Genomic DNA, 26823 nt, shown 5'->3' on the forward strand with positions numbered 1-26823 from the left:
TCTGTCACCCAGGCTGGAGTGCACTGGCACGATCTCGGCTCAATGCAACCTCTGCCTCCCGAGTTGAAGCTATTCTCCTCCCTCAGCCTCCCAAGTGGCTGGGACTACAGATGTGCATCACCATGTCCGGCTAATTTTTGTATTTTTACAAAAATTAAAATGGGGTTTTAATTTAACCCCGAGTTTTAATTTAAGACCCGAGTAGCTGGGACTACGGGCGCCCGCCAACACGTCCGGCTAAATTTTTTGTATTTTTTTTTTTTTAGTAGAGACGGGGTTTGACCATGTTAGCCAGGATGGTCTAGACGATCTCCTGACCTCGTGATCCGCCCACCTCGGCCTCCCACAGTGCCGGGATTACAGGCGTGAGCCACCATGCCTGGCTTAAAGCAGTATTTTAAAAACCAAAAGCTGGTAAAATGTAAGGATACTTTCTCTAGGTAAAGATGGGGTTTCTCCATGTTGGCCAGGCTTGTCTGGAACTCCTGACCTCAGGTGATCCGCCTGCCTTGGCCTCCCAAAATGCTTGGATTACAGGTGTGAGCCACCGCACCTGGTCCTCACTTTTTATAAACCAAAACACACTCTTTCCTCGCTTTTGAAAGGCAAAAACAGTCCAAAGATCATCTTTAGTAAATCACACTAGAAATCACTAGAAGATAAGCGAAAAGTTCAAACACAACAATGAGCAAATCTACCTGAGCAGCAGAGGCCCATCCTGCCCCATCAGGGGTGAGGTCACATGATGTGCTTTTGCAAATGTCCCCTCCTCCACGGAGTGCACGGTCCTCCTTGGCTATCGGACTCTCCTCCTGGACAGGCGCATCGACAGCCGAGCCCTTCCTCTTCGCCGTCTTTTTCTCCGAATGCGAACCGTCACCTTTTGTTTTTCTCTGTCGGAAGTGAGCAAGCTGCGCAAAAACGTAGATAAGTAGTAAAGGCAAAGGTAAGTGAGAAAAAAATAACACAACCACAAAGTCAACAGACTGGTGGGGATCATGAGGCCTGAGGGCTGAGCCAGTCTACTCTGCCACACTTGGCCAACAGATCGCTCTCCACAAACACTGCCTTCATCAACATCTATATCCAAGGGGTCCAACAATGAGGACTGCTAACTATGCCTGGTAAAGAAAACCATACAGCTGATTGGCCGAATAGCTTTCCTAGCCCTTGGTAGTTTACAGAAAAATAAAACTTTAAAAAAACACATCTATATAAAAGATTGATAGCCTAATCAAGGCATATTTAAGTTTTAAAATGATATAAAAGCTAAATCTCTCCCTTCTTGCCCCAATTTTCCCCCAACTAAAGAAATACATAGCCCAGCCAAAACTTCCTAGCCATAGATTCTGAGACAAGGTACAGAAATAGCAAAAAATTAATTAAGCCAGGTCAATCTCACATCTTCCTTTATGGAATCAGATGTTCTATTTTTCATGACACAGCTCACCAAAGCACCAGGGACCTCCACAGAGCATCGCCCATCAGAAAGCACAGCCTAGCTCTGCTCAGTCCTCAAATCCGAGGGTTTCAGACTATGTGTGAGCCTCATCTCCCGCTAACATCTTACTCAAGAGGTATGCGATCCCACGTCAGCCTTTCACGGGGAGACATCTGTTCCCTCAAACGACAACTGTGGCCACAAAAACAAAACGCATGGAACACACATTTGTGTAAATGACAACACAAGTACACAAGCTCATGGACCCAGAAAAATTACAGAAAACCATGTACACAAGAAAATGGTCTCTCAAGGAAATTTCTTCAAAGTCAAACTCATGTAGTTTATTTTCGTGCCCTCCTCCATCACACCTATCCACGTGGGGATAGCACAGACCTGGTCTCCAGCCTGCGTCGCCCTACTGGCGGCATCCTGCCCCTCCCTCCCCACCCTCCACCCTCCACGGAGCTCTGTGCTCCCGTTCGCAGCTCCCTGCAGGCTCCGGCCTCCCATTCCCCTCCTGCCCGCCTCAGCCCATCCCCAGCCCAGCCCCGCGTCTCCTGCCGGCCGCGCCCAGGAGCCCCGCTCTTCCCCAGCGCCCCGGCCAGAGCATCCTGGGGGAGCCGCGCGCACCTCGCAGAGAGGCCGGCCTCGGCCCGGCAGCTCCTGCGGTTCCGCCTCGCGCTCTCGGGACTCCCGTTCCAGTGTCCCCGAGTCATGGGCTCTGCGCGCTTTATTCCCCACATGAAACCCCGGACCGTGGCCATCAAACCGAGCGCCTTTTCACGGCGAAACCCGGAGCGGGAAAACACGGGAACACGTCCCTCGAAGGGGCCGGCGCCAGCGCCGCGTGGGTTCCCGGCAGCGCCACGCCGGGCCAGGATGGGCAGGAAGCGCGCCCAAGGGCGCGGGAAGAAGACCGCGGCCGGGAGCGCCGCAGGGGCCTTTCACGCGGTAGGGACTACGACGCCGCGGGAAACGCGCGGGGAAAGCGTCTCCGACGAACGGGGCGAAGGCGCACCCTGAGAAGGCGCTGCAGGCCACCCGCGCCACGCCCCCGGCCCCGGCCGCGCCGGAAACTGGCCCTAGACGGCGCAGCCACCCGAATACCGGCCGCCCGCCCCAAGCCACCCTGTCTCAGAGGACGCGGGGGCCACTCGAGGATCCGGCCTGGGGTCCAGAGCCCGCCACGCCCCGCTCCGCGCAGCCACGCCACGCCCCCGTGGCCCCGCCCGGCAGCCACACCCCGCCCCGGCGTGCACTGCGAGCAACCCGCCCCCCACCCCCACCCCCACGCAGGCGCAGCCCCGCCCCGGCCCGCCCGAGAGGCGCCGCGCGTCTCGGCCGCTGATTGGCTGTGGCCGCGGTGGGGGTCGGGCCCTGGCGGAGAGCGGCGGATTCAAGATGGCGGCGGCCAGGAGGCGACTTCCAGCGGAGCCGGCGGGAAAGCGAGACCTCGGCGGCGGCTTCCGCCGGACAGCGTCCGCTCCTGGCAGGGGGCGGTGGCGGGCACCGGAGCTGCCCTTAGGACTTCATGCCGCAGCAGCTAGAGAAGAAGCCTCTGATATTTACCTTCGTCCTCCCGGCCTCCACCTTTCGGCGCCGCTGCTCTTGCTCAACTTCCATCTCCCTCAGACGGCGCGCGGGCCGCCCGTCAGTGACGGTGCTGACACAGAGCAACCTTCGCTCTATTTACACTCCCTCCCCCGCGCTGGGGCTCGCCCTCCCCCACGACAACTGTCACGCAGCCGCGGCCCCGCCCCCGGCATGCGCCGCCAATCAGGGGGCCGCGTTCCGGGTCTCCCGCTCGCGCGCTCAGGGGGGTGCAGCCGGGACGGAGCCCCTCCCTATACATTCGCCGGCCACAGATTGGCGCGCTCACGTACCCGCCTCCTACGGCAGGACCAGTAAGCGGATAGCGGAGGCCTGGCGCCCGCTGTGATTGACCGATTTTAAAAGCCCCTGCCGGGCCGGCCGAGCGGCAAAATGTTCGCGCTGCTGTTCCCTCGCGGGTAGCGCCTCTGTTTTGTGTCCACCAGGACCGCGGGCCGGGCTCACTGCACGTGTGGGCGGTGTCGGACCGCGCTCAGCAACCACCTGGACAGGGCCAGGCCGTTTTCCCCCCGTTAGGAATTAGTCGTTGGCCGTGGGCCGCCGCAGGAAGTTGAGGCCTATCCCAGGGGAGGCTGCTGAGGTGAATCTCAGGGGATCCGCAAGGGCTCCCTCACCCCAGCCTGGGACAAAATCCTAAGCCACCAGCCCGCCGAATGCGCCCCCACAGCCGGGGCTCCCGGGTCTTCAGAAAAGAACTCGGTCGAATGCGGTCATAAGCCCGTGAACCGCCTGGACCTGCAGGCCCCGCCGCTTGGAGTTCCCGCCTTTCCCGACTGAGCCCGTGTCTGCTCGTGTGTCTCACTGATGTCTTAGGTCTCAAAAAAGAAAAGGTTTTTAGTAGAAAGAAGAGAAATGGGGCCGTGGGTTCGTGGTCCCAGGGGGAAACTGACGTCGCATGAGGTCGTCGCCCCTCAGCTTGAGCTGCGGAACCTGAGCGTGAAGAGGTGGAAACCACGGAAGGTTTGGGTGCCTTGGAGCTCCCTGGACACCGAAGCCCTGACACAGTCCCGGGGTCTGCACCGCCTGTGACCTGCAGCGGGACCGCCGGGGTGGGCGTTTTCTCAGCGGGCGCGCGCGTGGGCGGACTTGGGAAACTAACTGGAGCGAAGTGGCAGAAAACCAAGACGGGGTGGGTGACCTCGCGCAGGCCGTCCTTTCCTGTGGAGCATTTCTTCAGCTAAAGCCCTTATTTCATGTGTCCAGGTCTGGTTTCTGGGTTTCTTTGTAGTCCCTCCGCCTGTTAGTGCGCCTTCACTTGCAAACTGTTCGTCGTGGAGGGCCGTGTGCTTCTGTTTGCAGCAGTAACGATGCCCTTCCCCGAGCGTGCTGGAGTGGCTCCTCGCTGACGCAAGCTCACCTTGCAGCCTCCACAAGAACTTGGGATTCTCAGCAACTACAACTTAAACGTGCCCTCAGGAAGCCCTGGAATCTTGCTCAGAATTTTTTTCTTTTTTTTTTTTTTTTTTTTTTTTTAATTTTGAGACAGTCTCGCTACGACGCCCAGGCTAGAGTGCAATGGTGCAGTCTCGGCTCACTGCAGCCTCGCTCAGGAAGCCCTGGAAGCTCGACCGTCAGAAACTTCTCGTGACTCAGGCCAGTCTTCTGTGTGGTGAGCGGGTATCCAGCCATCTCCTGGTTCCCAGACTCGGAGTTGGGTGGTTTGAGCAAACTCCGGTTTGAGCAAACTCTGAGCAGTGGGCTCATTAGAGCAGGGGCCAGGCAGGCAACACAGCCAAGCGAGCAGGGGCTGTGCCCACAGGATCACACTTTCCAGGAACAGAGACCCAGACTGTGCCTGAATCTCACAACTGTTACGTGTTACAATACATTTACAACTGTGGGACTGAGGGGATGTGCCCAGGTTTGCCTAGACTGTTCCTCAGAACCCCAGAGTCATTTCTGTGCACATTCTGGAGAGGTTCTGCAAATGTTGGACTTGGGTCTTATTTCAGTTCTTTTTTCTTTTTTTCTTTTTCTTTTTTTTTTATAGGCAGGGTCTCAGTCTGTTGCACAGGCTAGAGTGCAGTGGTGAGACCACGGCTCATTGCAGCCTCAGCCTCCCTGGGCTCAGGTGATTCTCCATGTCAGCCTCCTGAGTAGCTGGAATTAGAGGCACACACCACCATGTCCGGCTAATTCTTGTATTTTTAGTAGATACCCGGTCTCGCTTGTTGCCCAGGCTGGTCTCGAACTCCTAGGCTCAAGTGATCCACCCATCTCAGCCTCCCAAAGTGCTGCAGTTACAGGTGTGAGCAACCTCGCCCAGCCTCAATTCATTTTAAACTGTTAAAAAGCTGTCAAGGCCAGGCAACCACTGCACTCCAGCCTGGTGGCAGACTGAGACCCCGACTCAAAAAAAAAAAAAAAGCTGCCCAAATAAATTTTGTAGATACTCAGCCTCAAGGAGGGGAATGTAACTCCCCGCTCCTTAAGTGTAGACCACACATAGCTACTTCCTCCCAAAGAGTGCAATGAAGAAAAGGAGGGAAAGAACCACTTTATTGTGGAGAAAACTGACAGATTCCACCTCAGCCAAGTGACCCAGGTCAGCCTCACAGTTACAGGGACACAATGTGTGTCCCTGATGTGATGGGGTGACAGTGGCACTTCAACCCTAGATGCTTCCTTTCTATAACCCATAGTCCCAGTCTAACCAGGAGAAAACAGACACATTTTAATTGAAGGACATTCTTCAGAACATCTGCCCAGTACTCTTCGAAACTGACAAGGTCATCAAAAACGAGGAAAGTCTGAGAAGGAGCCTAAAGACACATAACTCAATATAATGGGGTGTTCTAATGGATACCACATTAGGGACATGAGGCAAACCTAAGGAAATTGTCGAAGTGTGGACTTTAGTTAATTGTGTCTCAATAATTATAACAAATGGGCCGGGTGCACTGGCTTTGGCCCAAAAATTAGCTGAGCACAGTGGCACGTGCCTGTAGTCCCAGCTACTCACGAGGCTGAGGCAGAAGAATTGTTTGAAACTGGGAAGTGAAGGTTGCAGTGAGCCAAGATCGCACCATTGCACTCTAGCCTGGGAGTGGCAGCGAGACTCTGTCTCAAAAAAATATAACAAATGTAGCACACTAAGGTAAGATGTTAATAAGAGGGGAAACCACACGTGATATGTGGGATCTCCATGTACTATCTTCTCAATTACTACAAATGTAGAACTGTTCTTTAAACTATTAAAAAATAAATAGGGCCGGGCACGGTGGCTCAAGCCTGTAATCCCAGCACTTTGGGAGGCCAAGACGGGCGGATCGTGAGGTCAGGAGATTGAGACCATCCTGGCTAACACGGTGAAACCCCGTCTCTACTAAAAAAATACAAAAAACTAGCCGGGCGCAGTGGCAGGCGCTTCTAGTCCCAGCTACCCGGAGGCTGAGACAGGAGAATGGCGTAAACCTGGGAGGCGGAGCTTGCAGTGAGCTGAGATCCGGCCACTGCATTACAGCGTGGGCGACAGCGCAAGACTCCGTCTCAAAAAATAAATAAATAAATAAATAAATAAACAAACAAACTGACAAATCCATGCCCTCTGGAGCGTGTTATGTTTACTACTAGAGATCCCGAGGAGGCAATTCTTAGTGCTTCCCATTCACTTGGCAGTCACAGCTGTGGGCACACAGGCTCAAGTCTCTCCTCAAGTCAGTCAGTATTGCAAACCATACATAATAGTATACTTGATCGATATATAAATGTTATAAACATTCCACATCAAACAAAGTAACATTTCACATCAAGAGAAAGAGGAGAGGAAAAAAAGTTAACCAGTTCAACAAAAAGGAGAATCTGTCTGGCAAGGAAGCATCTCTGATGTGGGCAGAGCCTTCAGCAGCAGATGTGGAGGGCTTCTCACAAGTGACAGCAAGACTGTAAAACGGCTGCTTTGACCTGGTGGCGTTCTGCTCTTTTCATGGCCATAGAGTACTCTGGTGAGGACTGATAGTAAGAGTGTTCTTGTTTATGTCCTTATCTGGGTGGGTGCAGTATCCACTGATGAGGACATGTCTGGTCCCTGTTGGCCTGATACCCTTTTTTTTTTTTTTGGAGGTGAAGTTTCACTCTTCTTGCCCAGACTGGAGTGCCATGGTAGTGCCATGTTGGCTCACTGCAACCCCCGCCTCCCGGGTTCAAGCAATTCTGCTGCCTCAGCCTCCCAAGTACCTGGGACTACAGAGGTGTGCCACCACACCCAGCTAATTTTTGTATTTTTGGTAGAGACAAGGTTTCACCATGTTGGCCAGGCTGGTCTCCAAATCCTCACCTCAAGTGATCCACCCACCTCAGCTCCCGAAGTGCTGGGATTACAGGTGTGAGCCACCCACTATGCCTGGCCCTATCTTTTAAAAGCTATCAGGGGCCAGGTGCTATGGCTCACACCTGTAATCCTAGCACTTTGGGAGGCCAAGACGGCAGATCACTTGAGGTCAGGAGTTTGAGACCAACCTGGCCAACACGGTGAAACCCCGTCTCTACCAAAAATACAAAGATTAACCAGGGGTGGTGGTGTGCGCCTGTAGTCCCAGCTACTCAGGAGACTGAGGCAGGAGAATCACTTGAACCCGGGAGGCGGAGGTTGCAGTGAGCTGAGATGGCACCACCACTGCACTCCAGCCTGGGCAACGAGTGAAACTCCATCTCAAAAAAAAAATTATAAGATGGAGTCCTTTTCTCAGATGAGGTCACTTATATCAAGGGTGTTCTATACAGTTGCTTAACTAAATTAACCTGGTTTTTGTTCTGTGCACACTCAGAACTGTTTAAATGTCTCCCAAGACTGTCACTGTTAATGACTGTGGACAAGAGCTGGGTTCTTTTATTTATTTGTTTGTTTGTATATATTTATTTTATTTTTTTTTTTTCTAGACGGAGTTTTTGCTCTTGTTGCCCAGGCTGGAGTGCAGTGGCGCAATCTTGGCTCACTGCAACCTCCGCCTTCCAATTTCAAGCAATTCTCCTGCCTCAGCCTCCCGAGTAGCTGGGATTACAGGCTCCTACCACGACACCTGGCTGATTTTTTGTATTTTTAGTAGAGACGGAGTTTCACCGTGTTGGCCAGGTTGTCTCAAACTCCCGACTTTGTGATCCGCCTGCCTCAGCCTCCCTAAGTGCTGGGATTACAGGCGTGAGCCACCGCACCGGGCCCTTTTTTATTATTTTTTACAGAGATGGAGTCTTGCTACATTGTGCAGGCTGATCTCCAACTTGTGGGCTCAAGTGATCCTTCTGCCTTGGCCTCCCAAAGCACTGAGATTGCAGGCATGAGCCAACGCCCAATGGCACTGGGATCTTAAACATGGGGCCAGAGTCTGCTCATGTCCAGCAGCACCAGTGAGGACTGCTGACTGCCATCTGGGAATGTGTGGCACCAGGCAGGTCATGTGACCCCAGCCCACAACCTCCACAGATCTGGAGGGAGGGTAAGGCCTGGTTTCATGCTGACTTCATTTCTAGTTGGATGGCCTCCAGGGTAAGGTGAGTTGAACTCTACATCAGGAGTAACCCAGCCCCTCCAGGGCCAGCAGGTGTGAGGTGCGCCCTTCCGAGGATCTCCATGAGCTGCCTCTGTGAGCCTGACCTCCTACGGGCTGGCCAGCCTTCACCCTATCACTCACTGGTCCAGTTCCAGGCTCCCCACATGGATATGGATTGAAAGACAGGACAGGCACACATGGGCCATTTACAGAATTGAGGGCAAGAGAGCAATTTTGGCCACTGAGACAAGTTCCTGGGTTAGCTACATTGAGCAAAGTGCTAACCTCCGCCCCTCAGGTCTGCAGGTCTGGGCCCCTGCTGCTGACATCCCCCAGATGTCAGTCTGCCTGCTAGTGGGATTGACTAACTCGTCAGTGTGGACTTTAATGCCCCACCAAGTGCAGACCACGCTCCTGTTTTGCGTCGCCCTCTGCGAAGCTTCCTGCATTCTTGGCTCCCTGCCGGGTTGCTCCCAGCTCCAAGGTGGGACGCATCCCCTGAGCACCCCCACTGGTTCTGCTGAAGCCCTGCCCTTCTGCAAGTCACAACCCCTCCTCTGTCCCACCCCTTCTGCTGCCTGGAATTTCCTGAACTCCTTGGTAGGCAGTCTCCCCACCCTGTCTTCCTTGCTTGCTCTGAGGGTCTCTAGGAGGGGAGGTGCCGTTAACACCCTGGAGGCAGTACACAGGGGTGGGGCACCCTCCCCTAACACACAGGTTCTTCTGGACTGGGTCCTGAGGCTGGTGGTGCACAGGGGTCACGACTGTCCCCTTCCCCCAGGTCTGAGGGCTCTGCCCCTCTGCCTCAGCTACTGCTGACTTTTTTTGTCTTCTCATGAAGCCCAGCTGGCCACACCTGGGGATGAATGTTTACAGGTAGCCTGAGGACGCACAGTGGAAACCTGGCAACCTGGGGCCTCCCTGTGTCCGGCAGCCTGGCAACAGTCATGCGGCACCCAGCGCTGGCTTGTGGGGCACTGCAGTCCAGGGAGGGTGTGGCTGTCTTCCCACAGGGCTCTTCTCTTACCTCAGGCTGGTCTCCAGGAGGTAAGGCCAGCCCTGCGGGTGACACTGGTGCTTGGGCTCCTGCTAAGCAGTTCTTTCCTTCGAGTAACAGAACCAGGGAGGGAGGTGGGCTGCGGCCTCCCCTGCCCCTACGGTCGTCTCCTGCAGCTCCCACCATGCTGGACTCATCAGCAGCAGAGCAAGTGACCCGACTGACGCTGAAGCTCTTGGGACAGGTGAGGCAGAGCCCGGGATGCTCCTTTTTTAACCACTCCCAGGCTGTGGCATTGGAGGGACTCTTCGAGACAGCCCTGCAGGTGCAGAATGCAGGGCCCCAAGGGCCGGGCCTGGGGCTGGCAGCCCAGTGGACCCATCCTCAGACTCATTTAACATTCTCTTGAGGGTCTGGTCTGGGGGGCCTCGGTGCCTGAGGGCTCCTCTGCACCCCCTGCCTGCATTGTTCCCTCTCCTGCTATCCGAGGGATCTGCTGCCTGCCTTTTGCCAGCCCTGCATCCTGGCCCACAGGCCGCCATGAGAGAGACTCACCCTTGGACACACCCAGTAGGTAACTGCTCAGCTCAGGGTTCAGGTAGGGGATGATCCAGGCATGCACTGACGGGGAAGCCTGAGGCCTCACCAGTGCGGTCTCTCCCAGGGTTGCACTTCAGAAATCTGCCTGAAGGGGCCACTCAGAGCATCCGCCCCTAGGCTTGCAGGTGGAACACATGAATTCGCTAGAGGTCAGGCTGACAAAGGCAGCTCATGAAGATCCTTGGAGGGGTTCGTCTCCCACCTGTTGGCCCTGGAGGAGCTGGGTTATTCCTGACGTACCGTTCTTATCACTCGGAAAGCCTCTTAGTCATTCCTGGAGCACACACGGCCTTTGCCTGGAGCCGGTGTCTCCGTCACGGTCTCTTTTCCTCACAGAAGCTGGAGCAAGAACGGCAGAACATGGAAGGGGTACCTGAGGGCCTCCACCTCGAGCCAGGTGAGAGCCCCTGGGCTGCTTGGAACCAGCACAGACAGACACAAGTGTAGCCGCGCCAGGGGGAGGTAGGGACAGCAACTCTGGGAATCACCCCCACTCCTGGTACCGGCAAGACTGTCCTCAACACGTTTCCTTTACATTCAGAGTTGAAGACACCCCCATCCCTTATCACTTTTAGTCTGCAAACCCCAAAAGGGTGCACCTTCATTGTTCCCATTTTGCAGATGAGAAAATGGAGGCAGAAAGAGGTTGCTCACCCTGGCAGTGGTCACACCCAGATCAGACCCAGTTGCTCTGGTTCCAGAGCCTGAGCTTGCCCATTGGTTGGGGAGGAGCTGCTGTCCTCACTGTTACCCGGAGACGTCCGGGGAGGAGCTAAGGAGGCCGGAGAAGCATTTCCTGTTCTTTGGAACGCGGGGCAACCTGTGAGCTGTGGGGGCTCAGCTGCCAAGGGTAGAGCCCAGTCTCAAATAGAGAAAATCCCGAACCAGGTCCCCTGACTGCAGAGCCAGTGTGAGGGAACAGAATGGCTTCCAGTGCCCGGGGCAGAGAGTTTGGGGACCCCCAAGGACTGGCTGGGGTTCCCAATGGCTCCACTCCAGTGTGATGCTGGGTGAGGGGCAGGACCCCTGTGCCTAAGGGAAAGGAGGTCAGAACCCTGCCCCCCACCTTCTGGAGCCTTCTCTTAAGTGCAGACCCTTCACCAAGGAGTGTAGACTTCATTTTTTCTTTCTTTTTTTTGAGAAGGAGTCTCGGTCTGTCACCCAGGCTGGAGTGCAGTGGTGCAATCTCAGGTCACTGCAACCTCCACCTCTGAGGTTCAAACAATTCTCATGCCTCAGCCTCCCGAGTAGCTGGGATTACAGGTGCACTCCACCACGCCTGGCCAACTTTTGTATTTTTGGTAGAGACAGGGGGGTTTTGCCATGTTGGCCAGGCTGGCCTCGAACTCCCGGCCTGAAGTAATCTACCCACCTCAGCCTCCTAAAGTGCTGAGATTACAGGTGTGACTCACTGCGCCTGGCCAGATTTTTTTTTTTTTTTTTTCCTGAGACAGGGTTGGTCTCACTCTGTCGCCCAGGCTGGAGTGCAGTGGCCTGATCACAATTCACTGCACCCTTGACCTCCTAGGATCAAGCAATCCTCCCAGTGCAACCTCCCGCTGTTGAGATTACAGGCATGAGCTACCACGCCCGGACTGGGGGGCAGGCTTGAGGGATGTGCAGATGCTTGGGGGTCAGACCAGACTCTAGACCACTTGGGGCCAGAGGGTGGCTCCAGGTGGCCAAGATCAGGCTGCAACCAGCCCCGTAGAGGCCTTGGCCTCCTGGAGCCTAAGAGATTCTGTATGAAATGCACTCAGGAGGAACCTGGTCGTGTGACTTCAGCCTCCCTTCCAGGAATGAGATGACCTTGGCCAGACTCCAACACTGAGTTCCCTGGATTACCCCTCCCCTGATGCTGCCCCTTGCCCTCCTTACCCAGCACTGGTCCCTCTTTCTCTGGGATGAACTAAGCCCAGGAGCTTCCCAGGCCACACCCATCCTGGGAGTGTGGGTGAGGCAGGGCCTTCCGACATGGGTGCAGTGCATCCGGTCCCAGTGCTTGTAGCAACAGCCTCTACACATTCCTTGGTGAGCAAGCAGGTGCTTCCCTCCAGGAAATGAGGACCGGCCGGACGACGCCCTGCAGACTGCTCTGAAGAGAAGGAGAGACCTTCTGCAGAGACTCCGGGTAGGCCCTGAACCCTCTGAGCGAACCTGGCTGAGCTCACCATAGCAGAGACGGCTGCTCAGCCTTACAGCACCGGGTGGGAGGGTATTGGGGAAGACCTTTCCGGACTCTCAGGGCCAGGCCCCAGCGAGGGCACTGTTAGCTTAGAGACCTGCCTGGGAGCAGGTTTCCATCAGGGCAGGAAATGTTGAGTAGGGGCCCAATTCCAGGAGGACCTGGAATTCTGGGATGCCCGGAGGTTTGCTCCCACAGCACTCACCAAAGATGCATCCGAGTGGCAGAGACGCCGGGGAGGTGGGGCCGCTTTTCTAGGGGGAGATCTTTGCAGCGAAGTAGGCCTGGAACTGGCTTGAAAGAGAGAACAGATCCTGTTGGCTGGGAAAAGAAAACAACTGGAAACTAGCTGACACACTTGGGTAAATTTCAGAAGGAGGCCACCCTTGTGCGCACACCCCTCGAAGGGTCTTCCAGCCATGGCCATTCTGCCCAGAGAGGGGCCTGTACCTGGCCCAGGCTGGCCTGAGCCTGAGGCTGGGGGTGCCTCTGCAGAGTTGGGGTTCCCCCTCCCCGATGTGCAGCAGCTCTGCATTGTCCTTGCAGGAACAACACCTCCTGGATGAGCTCTCTCGGGCCCAGGCCTGGAACAGGGCAACCAGAGGAGCCCTCGGATCAGCCCTGCCCCCTGAGCTGCCCCCCACGGGCATCCTACCCGCTGCTTCTCCATCCCCGCTGGCCCCAGACCCGCCAAGGATCATCCTGCCTACGGTAAGAGAGCGAAGGCAGGAGCACATCTGAGAGGAGGAGGCAGGTACAGAATTAAGATTTTATGGCTGGGCATGGTGGCTCACATCTATAATCCCAACACTTTGGGAGGCCGAGGTAGGCAGATCACGAGGTCAGGAGATCAAGACCATCCTGGCTAACACAGTGAAACCCTGTCTCTACTAAAAATACAAAAAATTAGCCAGGCGAGGTGGCGGGCGCCTGTAGTCCCAGCTACTCGGGAGGCTGAGACAGGAGAATGGCGTGGGCCCGGGAGGTGGAGCTTGCAGTGAACCGAGATCGCGCTACTGCACTCCAGCCTGGGCGACAGAGTGACACTCCGTCTCAAAAAAAAAAAAAAAAAAAAGGCCAGGCGCGGTGGCTCAAGCCTGTAATCCCAGCACTTTGGAAGGCCGAGACAGGCAGATCACAAGGTCAGGAGATCAAGACCATCCTGGCTAACACGGTGAAACCCCGTCTCTACTAAAAATACAAAAAATTAGCCAGGCGAGGTGGCAGTCGCCTGTAGTCCCAGCTACTCGGGAGGCTGAGGCAGGAGAATGGCGTGTACCCGGGAGGTGGAGCTTGCAGTGAGCTGAGATCCAGCCACAGCACTCCAGCCTGGGCAGCAGAGTGAGACTCCGTCTCAAAAAAAAAAAAAAAAAAAAAGATTTTACAGAAGGTGGGAGGCACTGTGCCTGCAGTGAGGTTGCCTTGTCACCCCCATCCTCCCAAGGCCCACCCTTGAAGGGGGCCAGCCACTCTTGCGTTTCTCCTGCCTGGACACTGTTCGGGCCTCCCCGGACTGCTTACCCCTGATCACAGAGGGAGACTGGGGCCCAGCTCTGTCTCCCAAACCCCAGCCCTGGCCTTAAATGTTGCATTAGGGGTAGAAGTATCAGGAGAGATCAGCAGGCAGAGGGCCTTGAATTTGGGGAAGTTGGTCAACTCCTCTAAACTTTATCACTGGCTGGGTGTGATGGATCCCAGCACTTTGGGATCCCGAGGCAGGTGGATCACCTGAAGTCAGGAGTTTGAGACCAGCCTGGGCAACTTGGTGAAATCTTGTCTCTACTAAAAATACAAAAATTAGCCGGGCGTAGTGGTGTATGCCTGTAGTCCCAGCTACTCAGGAGGCTGAGGCAGGAGAATCACTTGAGCCCAGAAAGAGATTACAAGACTCCATCTCAAAAAAAAAAAAAAAAGGCCGGGCGCGGTGGCTCAAGCCTGTAATCCCAGCACTTTGGGAGGCCGAGACGGGCGGATCACCAGGTCAGGAGATCGAGACCATCCTGGCTAACACGGTGAAACCCCGTCTCTACTAAAAATACAAAAACTAGCCGGGCGAGGTGGCGGGCGCCTGTAGTCCCAGCTACTCGGGAGGCTGAGGCAGGAGAATGGCGTAAACTCGGGAGGCGGAGCTTGCAGTGAGCTGAGATCTGGCCACTGCACTCCAGTCCGGGCGACAGAGCGAGACTCCGCCTCAAAAAAAAAAAAAAAAAAAAAAAAAAACTTGATCATGCCCAGGAGATGCCTAGGGCCCCAATGTCAAGAGCAGAATGTTAAAGGTAAATAGTGTTCCACTTCTGAGAGCTTCCTACAGCTGTTCAGCCTTCTGGGTGACAAGCAGCAAAAAACAACTCTGACTTTCTGAAGCAAAAAATGGGTCAGAGGGAAACCAGGCACCCAGAGGCGGGATGGAAGCTGGGGGGCTGGAGGTCAAGGCTTTGGTGGGTTTCGTGTGACTGGGGTGCAGGGAGGGTAGGAGAGAAGAAGAGGCTGAGGTGGGATTTCTAGACAGGGCAGCAGAGTCTATGACCTGGAAGGCTTTTGCCCTTTGGGAGGGGACCCTGGCAGCAGCACATGGCGGAGGGAACAGAGGGAAGGGGAGCCTCCAAAGGACCTGCCCCAGACCGTCCTCTGCAGATGGGTGGCCTTCACCAGGTTCTGGATATTCCCAGCCTGTGCCTTCCTGTCTTCCAGCACCAGGAACCTCCTCCTAGGACAGAAGGGAGTACGGGGGGTCGTTGCTGTGGACCCCCCATCTTCCTCATCCCAAACACATCTACACTTATTGTGTATCTATCAGGGCCAGTTATGCTGCAGGTTTCACTCTCAGCCCCAGTGACACCAGGCAGGTAAGCAGGGGCTGTGGGTCACCAAGATGAGCTTCCTGGCAGCTGGACCCAGAGCCCCTGAGGCAGAAGGTCCCATCAGCCAGGATGGGCACAGCGGCTCTAAGAAAGCCTCATGGGTCTGTGGCAGGGGTTGGCAAACCACAGCTTCAGACCAGAGCTGGCCTGCCTCCTGTTCTCATGCAACCTGCAAGCTGAGAATGGTTTTACATTTTTAAATGTTTGGGGAAAAGCCAATAAAATAATAATATTTTGTAACATATGAGAATTATACGAAATGCCAATTTTAGTGTTCATAAATAAAGTTTTATTGGGCCAGACCCATTTGTTTCCACATTGTCCATAGCTGCTTTCACGCTGCAATGGCCAACTCAAGAGCTGTAGCTGACGGTGTGTCCTGCTTTGGAATCCATTTACGATCTAGCCCTTGGTAAAAGTTTGCCAACTCCTGGTCTCTGCCATCCTTTCTTTGAACCGAGGAAGAAGGGATGAGGCCAGGCAGCCTCGCACAGCTAGAAGAGGATAAAACAGAAGGCCTTTCATACTCGAATATTCGGCTGTAATTTATTTTTACTCAGAGGAGACAACCAAAGTTTATTTTCATGACGTGTTCTATATATGTACTACAGTATATGATGGAGTACAGTAATTAACCAAGTTGTCATGGGGGCTGAGATAGAGAGGTCACTGGGATGGAATTGAGAACGCCTGTTGGGATGCAGCCATCCTACACACCGGTCTGCCCCAGATGCTCAACACCATCCATCATTAGGAAAATGCAAATTAAAGCCACAGTGAGCCACCACTGTATCCCTATTAAAGTGGCTACAATGAAAAAGACTGACCAGGCCGGGCGCGGTGGCTCATGCCTGTAATCCCAGCACTTTGGGAGGCCAAGGCGGGTGGATCTCCTGAGGTCAGGAGTTCAAGACCAGCCTGGCCAACACGGTGAAACCCCATCTCTACTAAAAATACAAAAATTAGCCAGGTGTGGGGGCAGGCACCTGTAATCTCAGCTACTCGGGAGGCTGAGGCAGGAGAATTGCTTGAACCTGGGAGACGGAGGTTGCAGTGAGCTGAGATTGCGCCATTGCACTCCAGCCTGGGTGACAAGAGCAAGACTTTGTCTCAAAAAAAAAAAAAAAAGAAAAGAAAAGGAAAGAAACCATACCAAGTGTTGGATGCTCCTATTAAAGCAGAATTAGTGGAACCAGGCTTCAGCCCACCCTGCTAAAAACAGAAAACATGGGAAACATTAAAAATACTACAACCTAAGTGATATGTAGACTGAAGTACCTTTCCATTCAACCATCTATTCAATGTCTGGGGTTAATCATTTAAAGGTCTCCTTGGATAGGTGAATGGATGTGTAGGTAGATGGTTGGCTGGTTGGATGAATGGGTGGGTGGATGGATGGGTGGGTAGATGGATGGGTGGATAGGTGGGTGCATGGTTGGTTGGATGGGTGGGTGGATGGTTGGTTGGTTGAATGGGTGGGTGGATCGTTGGTTGGATGGATGGGTGGGTGGATGATTGGTTGGTTGGTTGGCTGGTTGGATGGATGGGTGGGTAGATGGATGGGTGGGTGGATGGGTGGGTGGATGGTTGGTTGGTTGGGTGGGTGGATGGGTGGGTGGATGGTTGGTTGGGTGGGTGGATGGGTGGGTGGATGGTTGGTTGGGTGGATGGATGGGTGGGTGGATGGATGGGTGGATCGTTGGTTGGTTGGATGGGTGGGTGGATCGTTGGTTGGACGGATGGGTGGGTGGATGAATGGTTGGGTGGCTGGTTGGATGGATGGGTGGATGGTTGGGTGGTAGATACTGGAGACACTTTCTTCAAGGACACATGCAGATAGCTAATCACCTGGCTGTTCCTAGGTCCCCCAGCCTCCTGCCACCATCATTCAGCAGCTCCCTCAGCAGCCACTCATAGCACAGATTCCTCCTCCCCAGGCCTTCCCTACTCAACGGTCAGGAAGTGTTAAGGAAGGTAAGTGTTCCATATTCATGTTGTTGTGGGTTGAGGAAATTACTGAAAGGGAAAATGTTTCTGGAAGCAGGACAGTCACTTAGGGTCAGCTTTTGGCTGCTCAACATGAAAATAATTTTAACTTTAAGAAATCCTTATATAAATGATATCTCATAGGGAAGGAAACAAGAGGTATAAGAAAGATTACTGAAGTAGGAGGTAAAATAATTGGGCTCCAATTCCAACTCATCCAATTATCATCCATTCAAAAACCATTATTAAGATGCTTCTTTTAAAATAACTTTTAGGGCCGGGCTCGGTGGCTCATGCCTGTAATCCCAACACTGGGAGGCTGAGGCGGGTGGATTACCTGAGGTAAGGAGTTCAAGACCAGCCTGGCCCACATGGTGAAACCCCATCTCTACTAAAAATACAAAAATCAGCTGACCGTGGTGATGGTGCCTGTGTTCCCAGCTACTCGGGAGGCTGAGGCAGGAGAAACTGCTTGAACCCGGGAGGCAGAGGTTGCAGTGAGCCAAGAGCACGCCACTTCACTCCAGCCTGGGCGACAGAGTGAGACTCCGTCTCAAAAATAATAATAATTTTAAATACTTGATTTTATTATTTATTTATTTATTTTATTTATTTAGAGAGAGAGTCTCACTTTGTTGCCCAGGCTGGAGTACAATGGCATGATCTCAGCTCACCGCAACCTCTGCCTCCCTGGTTCAAGTGATTTCTCCTGCCTCAGCCTCCCAAGTGGCTGGAACTGCAGGCATGCACCACCATGCTTTGCTAATTTTTGTATTTTCAGTAGAGATGGGTTTCGCCATTTTGGCCAGGCTGGTCTCGAATTCCCAGCCTCAGGTGATCTGCCCACCTCAGCCTCTCCAAGTGCTGGGATTGCAGGCGTTTGCCACTGCACCCAGCCCAGTTTCACAAGTTTTGTTTTTGTTTCTTTGTTCTGAGACAGAGTCTCACTCTTGTTGCCCAGGTTGGAGTGCAGTGGCACAATCTTGGCTCACTGCAACCTCTACCTCCTGGGTTCAAGCAATTATCCTGCCTCAGCCTCTCGAGTAGCTGGGATTACAGGCGCCCACCACCATGCCCAGCTATTTTTGTGTATTTTTAGTAGAGACAGGCTTTCACTATGTTGGCCAGGCTGGTTTCGAACTCCTGACCTCAGGCAGTCCACTGGCCTTGGCCTCCCAAAGAGCTGGGATCACAGGTTTGAGCCACCGTGCCCAGCTTGATAAGTTTTAACATACGCTTATATCCATGAAACCATCACTACAATCAAGACTGGGCATATCCATCACCTCCAAAGTGTCCTTGTGTTTCTTTTTAATCCCTCCTCCTACACCCCCACGCAACTGCTGAGCAGCTTTCTGTCACTATGTAGTAGTTTGCATTTTCTAGATTTTTTTTTTTTTTTTTTTGAAACAGAGTCTCGCTCTGTCGCCCAGGCTGGAGTGCAGTGTTGCGATCCCGGCTCACTGCAACCTCCATCCCTCCAGGTTTAAGCAGTTCTCTGCCTCAGCCTCCGGAGTAGCTGGGATTACAGGCGCGTGCCACCACACCTGGCTAATTTTTTGTATTTTTAGTAGAGATGGGGTTTCACCATCTTGGCCGGGCTGGTCTTGAACTCCTGATCTTGTGATCCACCCACTTCGGCCTCCCAAAGTGCTGGGATTACAGGTGTGAGTCATCGCGGCCAGCCTGCATTTTCTAGATATTTATAGAAACGGTCTACACAGTATGTACTCTTTTTTGTATGGCTTCTCTCGGCGTAACTGTTTTAAGATTCATCACTATCATTGGGTGTATCAATACATGGTTCCTTCTAATTGCTGAGTAGTATTGCATTGTGTGAAAACATCAGTTTGTTATCCATTCACCTGTTGCTGGATGTCTTAGTCCATGTTTTAGTCCATTTTCTGTTGCTTAGAATATCTGAAACCGAGTAATTTTTTTTTTGAGACAGAGTCTTATTTATTTATTTTTTTTGACAGAGTCTTGCTCAGTCACCCAGGCTGGAGTGCAATGGCACGATCTCTGCTCACTGCAAGCTCCGCCTCCTGGGTTCTCGCCATTCTTCTGCCTCAGCCTCCCAAGTAGCTGGGACTACAGGCGCCCGCCACTACGCCCGGCTAATTTTTAGTAGAGACGGGGTTTCACCATGTTGGCCTGGATGGTCTCGATCTCCTGACTTCGTGATCCACCCGTCTCGGCCTCCCAAAGTGCTGGGATTACAGGCGTAAGCCACTGCGCCCGGCCCAGAGCCTTGTTCTTTTGCCCAGGCTGGAGTGAGGTGGCGCAATCTCGGCTCACTTCAACCTCTGCCCACCACGTTCAAGCGATTCTCCTGCCTCAGCCTCCTGAGTAGCTAGGATTACAGGTGCCCACCACCATGCCCGGCTAATTTTTTTTTTTTTTTTTTTGAGAGGGAGTCTTGCTCTGTCACCCAGGCTGGAGTGCAGTGGCACCATCTCGGCTCACTGCAAGTCCCGCCTCCTGGGTTCAAGCAATTCTCGTGCCTCAGCCTCCCAAGTAGCTGGGATTACAGCTGCCTGCCACCACGCCCAGCAAATTTTTGTAGTTTTTAGTAGAGACGGGGTGTCACCATGTTGATCAGGCTAGTATCAAATTCCTCACCTCAGGTGATTCGCCTGCCTCGGCCTCCCAAAGTACTGGGATTACAGGCATGAGCCACCACGCCCAGCCCCCGGTTAATTTTTGCATTTTTAGTAGAGATGAGATTTCGCCATTTTGGCCAGGCTGGTCTCAAACTCCTGACCTCAGGTGATCCACCCATCTCAGCCTCCCAAAGTGCTAGAATTACAGGCGTGAGCCATGGAGTTCAAGACCAGCATGGCCAACATGGTGAAACCCCATCTCTACTAAAAATACAAAAATTAGCCGGGTGTGGTGGTAGCTGCCTGTAATCCCAGTTACTTGGGAGGCTGAGGCAGGAGAATTGCTTGAGCCCGGGAGGCAGAGGTTGCAGTGAGCTGAGATCAAGCCACTGCACTCCAGCCTGGGTGACAGACCAAGACTCTGTCTCAAAAGATAAATAAATAAATAAATAAAAAATAAAGGGAGGCCAGGCGCGGTGGCTCATGCCTGTAATCCCAGTATTTTGGGAGGCCGAGATGGGAGGATTGCTTGAGCTCAGGAGTCCCAGACCAGCCTGGGCAACATGGTGAAACCCCATCTCTACAAAAAAAATACAAAAATTAGCCAAGTGTCGGGTGCATGCCTGTAGTCTCAGCTACTTGGGAGGCTGAGGTGGAAGGATCGCTTGAACCCAGGATGTGGAGCCTGCAGTGAGCTGTGATTGTGCCACTGCACTGCAGTCTGGGCAACAGAGTGAAACCCTGTCTCTAATAAATAAATAAATAAATAAATAAATAAATAAATAAATAAATGGAAATAAATTTGCAAGAAAGTAAATACCGAGGGAGTTTGCCTAATAACTGTTCTAAAGTAATTTGTAAAATATTTATATTTTTTTGACATGGGAGTGTCGCTGTGTCACCAGGCTGGGGTGCAGTGGTGCAATCTTAGCTCACTGTAACCTCCACCTCTAAAGCAATTCTCCTGCCTTAGCCTCCCAAGTAGCTGGGACTACAGGCGTGAGCCACCATGCCTGGCTAATTTTTGTATTTTTTTATTTTTTTTATTATTTTTTATTTTTTTTTAATTTTTTTTTTTTTTTTTTTTTTTTTTTTTTTTTTTGAGACGGAGTCTTGCTCTGCCACCCAGGCTGGAGTGCAGTGGCCGGATCTCAGCTCACTGCAAGCTCCGCCTCCCGGGTTCACGCCATTCTCCTGTCTCAGCCTCCCGAGTAGCTGGGACTACAGGCGCCCGCCTCATCGCCCGGCTAGTTTTTTGTATTTTTTAGTAGAGACGGGGTTTCACCGTATTAGCCAGGATGGTCTCGATCTCCTGACCTCGTGATCTGCCCGTCTCGGCCTCCCAAAGTGCTGGGATTACAGGCTTGAGCCACCGCGCCCGGCCTAATTTTTGTATTTTTAATAGAGATGGGTTTCACCATGTTGGCCAGGATGGTCTCGATCTCTTGACCTTGTGATCTGCCCACCTCATCCTCCCAAAGTGCTGGGATTACAGGCGTGAGCCACCGTGCCCGGCCCTACCCTTACTTTTAAATGCAAGTTTTGCTGCATATTCAAATCTAGATTGACAGTCATTTTCTCTCACCACTTTCTAAGGACTCTGTGATTGCACTGGGCTTGCCCAGATGATCCAGGATTATCTTCCCAGCTCATGAGTCTCTTTTTTTCTGAGTCACAGCATTGCTATATCACTTAGGCAGGTCCAAAACCCCTGGCTTCAAGCAATCTCCCACCTCAACCTCCCAAGTAGCTGGGATTATAGCACCTAGCACTCAAGATTCTTTTTTTAAAAGTTAATTTACGGCCGGGCGCGGTGGCTCAAGCCTGTAATCCCAGCACTTTGGGAGGCCGAGACGGGCGGATCACGAGGTCAGGAGATCGAGACCATCCTGGCTAATACGGTGAAACCCCGTCTCTACTAAAAAATACAAAAAACTAGCCGGGCGACGAGGCGGGCGCCTGTAGTCCCAGCTACTCGGGAGGCTGAGACAGGAGAATGGCGTGAACCCAGGAGGTGGAGCTTGCAGTGAGCTGAGAGCCGGCCACTGCACTCCAGCCTGGGCGGCAGAGCAAGACTCCGTCTCAAAAAAAAAAAAAAAAAAAAAAGTTAATTTACGGCATAGCACAGTGGCTCATATCTGTAATCCCAGCACTTTGGGAGACTGATATGGGAGGATCACTTGAGCCTATGAGTTCAAGACCAGCCTGGGCAACATATTGAGACTTCGTCTCTATAAAACATATCAAAATTAATTGGGTATGGTGGCATGTGCCTGTGGTCCCAGCTACTTGGCAACTCCAGCCTGGGCAACAAAGCAAGACTCCATCTCAAAAAAAAAAAAAAAAAAAAAAAATTGTGTAGAGATGAGGTCTTGCCAGGTTGCCCAGACTGGTGTCAGCTGCTGGTCTCAAGGACTTCTCCCATCTCGGTATCCCAAAGTGCGAGCATCACAGGCATGAGCCACCATGCCTGGCCTTATTGGCTACATGAATATCCTTTTTTGTGACGTGTCCATTTAAGTAATTTGCCCATTTTTCTTTCAGACTGTCTGCCTGCCTTATTGGTTTCTAGGGATTCTTTATAATTTCTGTAATGAGTCCTTTTTTGATACATGTATTTTGAGTATTCCATCCTTCTTATGGTTGCCTTTTCAGTCTCTTCATGTTGTCTGTGGATGAACAGATGTTTTATTATTTATGTTTGGGGGAGATAGTATTTCGCTGTTACCCAGGATAGAGTGCAGGGGCACGCATGATCACGGCTCCCTGCAGCCTTGAACTCCTGGGCTCAAGCGATCCTTCTACCTCAGCCTCCTGAGTAGCTGGGACTACAGGCGTGCACCACTACAACTGGCTTAGATGTTTTCATGTTTTTTTTTTTTTTTTTTTTTTTTGGAGACGGAGTTTCGATCTTGTTGTCCAGGCTGGAGTACAGTGGCGCGATCTTAGCTCACTGCAACCTCTGCCTCACGGGTTCAAGCGATTCTTCTGCCTCAGCCTCCCAAGCAGCTGGGATTACAGGCTTGAGCCACCACACCTGGCTAATTCTTGTATTTTTAGTAGAGACAGGGTTTTGCTTGTCTCGAACTCCTGACCACAGGTGGTCCACCCAACTGGGCCTCCCAAAGGACTGGGATTATAGGCCTGAGCCACTGCACCAGGCCTTTATTCTTTTTTCTTTTTCTTTTTTTTTTTTTGAGACAGAGTCTCGCTCTGTCACCCAGGCTGGAGTGCAGTGGTGCGATCTCAGCTCACTGCAAGCTCCGCCTCCCAGGTTCCTGCCATTCTCCTGCCTCGGCCTCCCGAGTAGCTGGGACTACAGGCGCCCGCCACCTCGCCCGGCTAATTTTTGTGTTTTTAGTAGAGACGGGGTTTCACCGTGTTAGCCAGGATGGTCTTGATCTCCTGACCTCGTGATCCACCTGCCTTGACCTCCCAAAGTGCTGGGATTACAGGCGTGAGCCACCGCGCCCGGCCGCTTTTTTTCTTTTGAGGCGGAGTCTCGCTCTGTTGTCCAGGCTGGAGTGCAGTGGTGCGATCTCGGTTCACTGCAGCCTCTGCCGCTCGGGTTCAAGCAATTCTCCTGCCTCAGCCTCCCAACTAGCTAAGATTACAGATGCCCACCACCACGCCCTGCTAATTTTTGTATTTTTAGTAGAGATGGGGTTTTGCCATGCTGGCCAGGCTGGTCTGAAACTGCTGACCTCAGGTGATCCACCTGCCTCGACCTCCCAAAGTGCTGGGATTACAGGTGTGAGGCACCGTGCCTGGCTAATTTTTGTATTTTTAGTAGAGACAGGGTTTTGCCATGTTGGCTAGGCTGGTGTCGAACTCCTGACCTCAGGTGACCCACCCACCTCGGCCTCCCAATGTACTGGGATTACAGGCGTGAGTCACTGCACCCGGCCCATCTCATGATCCTTAATGACATCTGCAAAGACTCTTTTTCCAAATAAGGTCACACTCTGAGGTGGAGGGACACTGAGACATGGACATGCCTTTCTGGGGTCCCCACGCAGCCTGGGGGGAGGAGGCGGGAAGGCAGATAGGAGTAGCCTCCTAAGGTGCCGTGGGGCCCATCACACACCTTTCAACATGCACACCCTCTGACCTAGAGGTTCCACAACTCAAGAGTACACCCCGGGGAGCTGCACCGTGTACAGACAGACTCAGAGCCTGCCCCAGGGACCCGCACGGTGTACAGACACACTCAGAGCCTGCCCCGGGGAGCCGCAGCATGTACAGACAGACTCAGAGCCTGCCCCAGGACCCACACGGTGTACAGACAGACTCAGGGCACGCCCCGGGGAGCTGCACCGTGTACAGACAGACTCAGGGCACACCCTGGGGACCCGCACGGTGTACAGACAGACTCAGGGCACACCCCGGGGACCTGCACCGTGTATAGACAGACTCAGAGCTTGCCCCGGGGACATGCACAGTGTACAGACTCAGGGCACGCCCCGGGGAGCTGCACCGTGTACAGACACACTCAGAGCCTGCCCTGGGGACCTGCACAGTGTAGACACACGTGTTCTCTGGTCCTATAACATGCTCTATCACTTTAACAAATATGAGAAACAGAAGCTTTCTTCAGGGTCCCCGTGTCTCCCTGCAGACATGGTGGAGCTGCTGCTGCTGCAGAGTGCACAGGTGCACCAGTTGGTCCTGCAGAACTGGATGCTCAAGGCCCTGCCCCCAGCCCTGCAGGTAGGCTCAGCCCCTAGCAGACACCAAAGTCAAGGAAACACAGGGTCTGAGTGGTTTTTACCTCTGGAAATTTCTGCATCTGTGTAGCTCTGAAAGGGCATTCCTGGCTCAGGTCTGCAGTCAGTCTGGCTGTGAAGCCCCCGTCCCCATCGAGTCCCAGCCAGATGAGGAATGGGTTGCACAATTTGGGACTGGGGAGGGGCCTCCTCTGGAAGGATGCTTAGACCCCCTCCATCCTGCCTATCACATGGAACCCGGCCCCAGTTAGGAACAGGGCGGGAGTGGAGGTGGGGAGCAGCCTGGGCTGCATCCTGAGCTGCAGGTGTGTCTGTGGCAGGACCCACCATGTGTGCTCCCGGGGGTCCCACGAGCTGCCAGGCCAAGGCTGCCCGTCGTGCACCACCACCACCACCACCATGCAGCGTGGCCACCTGGGGCCGCCACCGTCCTCCAGCCCGCCCCCAGCCCATGGACGCCCGGCCTACCCTGAGTGTGAGTCACAGAGACCCTGGCCGGGGCACCCTCCACCCCCAGGCTTCCTCAGGGCTGTGGGCTGTGGCAGGTCCATGGAAAGGAGCAGGGAGAGACCCTGCGGCCCCCTAGAGTGGCCACGTGAGTGTGGACCGCAGGCCCCTCCTGAGGAAGCTGGGCAGGCTCGCTTTCTGGCCACAGGGCCATTCCAGGGGGCATCCCTTGCTCTGGGACCCCTGCAGTGAGGGGCCTGTGAACCCGTGCAGGGCAGCAGCCCCTCCCAGGGACCCTTCCTTTCCTGTAGGGTGGCGCCGGCCCACCTGGGAGCCTCAGGCCCCCCTCTTCCATCACGGAGGTAAAGTTGAGGCCGTGGACACCACCAGACTGATGATCCTGAAATAAAGATTTCATCCGGAAAGAGTTTAAGAAAACCTCAGCTCAGGAGCCAGAATCAGAAAGATCAATAGCTTTAGCCACATGGAAGTGTAAACATCCTGATGGAAAAAATACCACAAAGTCAAATTTAGTAACTATGGACACCCATTTACCACAGCTGTGGAGCAGACTCCCACTAAAGAAGTAGCGGTGCATGGGTCAATGCCTGTAGTCCCAGCATTTCAGAGGCTGAGGCAGGAGAATCACTTGAGCTCAGGAATTCGAGACCAGCCTGGGTCACATAACAAGACCCCGTCTCTACAAAAAGTAAATTTATTTATTTATTTATTTATTTTTTTTTTTTTTTTTTTTTTTTTTTTTTTTTTGAGACGGAGTCTCGCTCTGTCGCCCGGGCTGGAGTGCAGTGGCCGGATCTCCGCTCACTGCAAACTCCGCCTCCCGGGTTCACGCCATTCTCCTGCCTCAGCCTCCCGAGTAGCTGGGACTACAGGCGCCCGCCACCTCGCCCGGCTAGTTTTTTGTATTTTTTTAGTAGAGACGGGGTTTCACCGTGTTAGCCAGGATGGTCTCGATCTCCTGGCCTCGTGATCCGCCCGTCTCGGCCTCCCAAAGTGCTGGGATTACAGGCTTGAGCCACCGCGCCCGGCCCAAAAAGTAAATTTAAAAAACTAGTCAGGTGTGGTGATATGCACCTGGGATCTCAGCGGTTCTGGGGGCTGAGACGGGAGGATTGCTTGAGCCCAGGAGTTAGAAGCTGCAGTGAGCTGTGATGGAACCACTGCACTCTAGCCTGGAACACAGAGCAAGCCCCTGTCTCAAAAAATAAAATAAAAAAGTGAAAGAAGCAAGCTGTGTATCACGTGATCCCTTTTGAGTTTAAAAAAAACGGAGAGTGCTAATGCTATAAATGCAGAAATCTCTACGTGCTGGTTTGCACCGCTCTTGTTCCTGTAAAGCAAAGGTGAGTGCTGGGCAGTGGAGGGGCGGCTTCCTGTCCTCAGGTCAGTTTCCTTCTGTGCTCTGGGATTTCTTACCATGTAGATAGGCTACCTTGACTATTTCTTTTCTTTACTGTTTTTGTTAGTTTTTTTATTTGGTGCAATTATGTTTCTTTGCTCTTTTAATGTTATTTACATATTTTTAAGTATTTATATAAGCTTTCATTCACCCCCCATTAGCACAGATTCCTTCATTCCTGAAGTTCCGCACAAGGAGGAACCCTGTCCCAGTGCTTCCATCCTTGAAAGTTTGCAAGTAGGAGACAGGATGGCTAGAGTTGCCACTGAGCTGCAGGGGCCTCTGCTCTGGCTGACCTGGCCTCAGAGCTCCCCAGGGAGAGCCACGTGGTGCCCACATGGACGGACGGGTGTGAGCACCAAAGAGACCAGCGCAGCTGCTGGCAGTAACACTCACTTCTCTCAAAACCATCTTTTCGTGCCTCTTGAAGGTGATTCCAGAGACTGTGCTCTCGTT

General features: G+C 53.2%; 2 protein-coding genes across 7 annotated transcripts in view; one reads left to right on the forward strand and one right to left on the reverse strand.

Moving 5' to 3' along the window:
• PCNT (pericentrin) overlaps positions 1-4485 on the reverse strand; it is a 121241-nt gene extending 116756 nt beyond the window's left edge. For all 5 annotated transcript variants that reach the window (XM_010370097.2, XM_030914297.1, XM_010370096.2 and 2 more), the window contains exons 1-2: positions 3014-4485; positions 699-911 (exon numbers count right to left, since the gene is read on the reverse strand). In XM_010370097.2, coding sequence (XP_010368399.2) covers positions 699-911; positions 3014-3067 — 267 coding nt within the window. In that variant the 5' untranslated portion in view covers positions 3068-4485. The remainder of the gene's footprint in view (positions 1-698; positions 912-3013) is intronic.
• A 79-nt stretch (positions 4486-4564) lies between these two features.
• Positions 4565-25644, forward strand: C13H21orf58 (chromosome 13 C21orf58 homolog). 2 transcript variants are annotated; one of them, XM_030914298.1, is made up of 9 exons: positions 4565-4664; positions 9574-9782; positions 10475-10535; positions 12196-12269; positions 12870-13034; positions 17047-17158; positions 24392-24483; positions 24821-24975; positions 25259-25644. In XM_030914298.1, the coding sequence occupies exons 1-8, from the start codon at positions 4571-4573 to the stop codon at positions 24971-24973; spliced, it is 960 nt and encodes a 319-aa protein (XP_030770158.1). In that variant the 5' UTR covers positions 4565-4570; the 3' UTR covers positions 24974-24975; positions 25259-25644. The 2 variants fall into 2 exon arrangements, with proteins under 2 accessions (XP_030770158.1, XP_010368395.1); XM_010370093.2 differs by lacking the exon at positions 25259-25644 and having other exon boundaries at positions 24821-25005.
• Positions 25645-26823: the final 1179 nt, after the last annotated feature.

The sequence above is a fragment of the Rhinopithecus roxellana genome, chromosome 13 (genome assembly GCF_007565055.1).
Source record: "Rhinopithecus roxellana isolate Shanxi Qingling chromosome 13, ASM756505v1, whole genome shotgun sequence".
Classification (NCBI taxonomy): Eukaryota; Metazoa; Chordata; class Mammalia; order Primates; family Cercopithecidae; genus Rhinopithecus; species Rhinopithecus roxellana.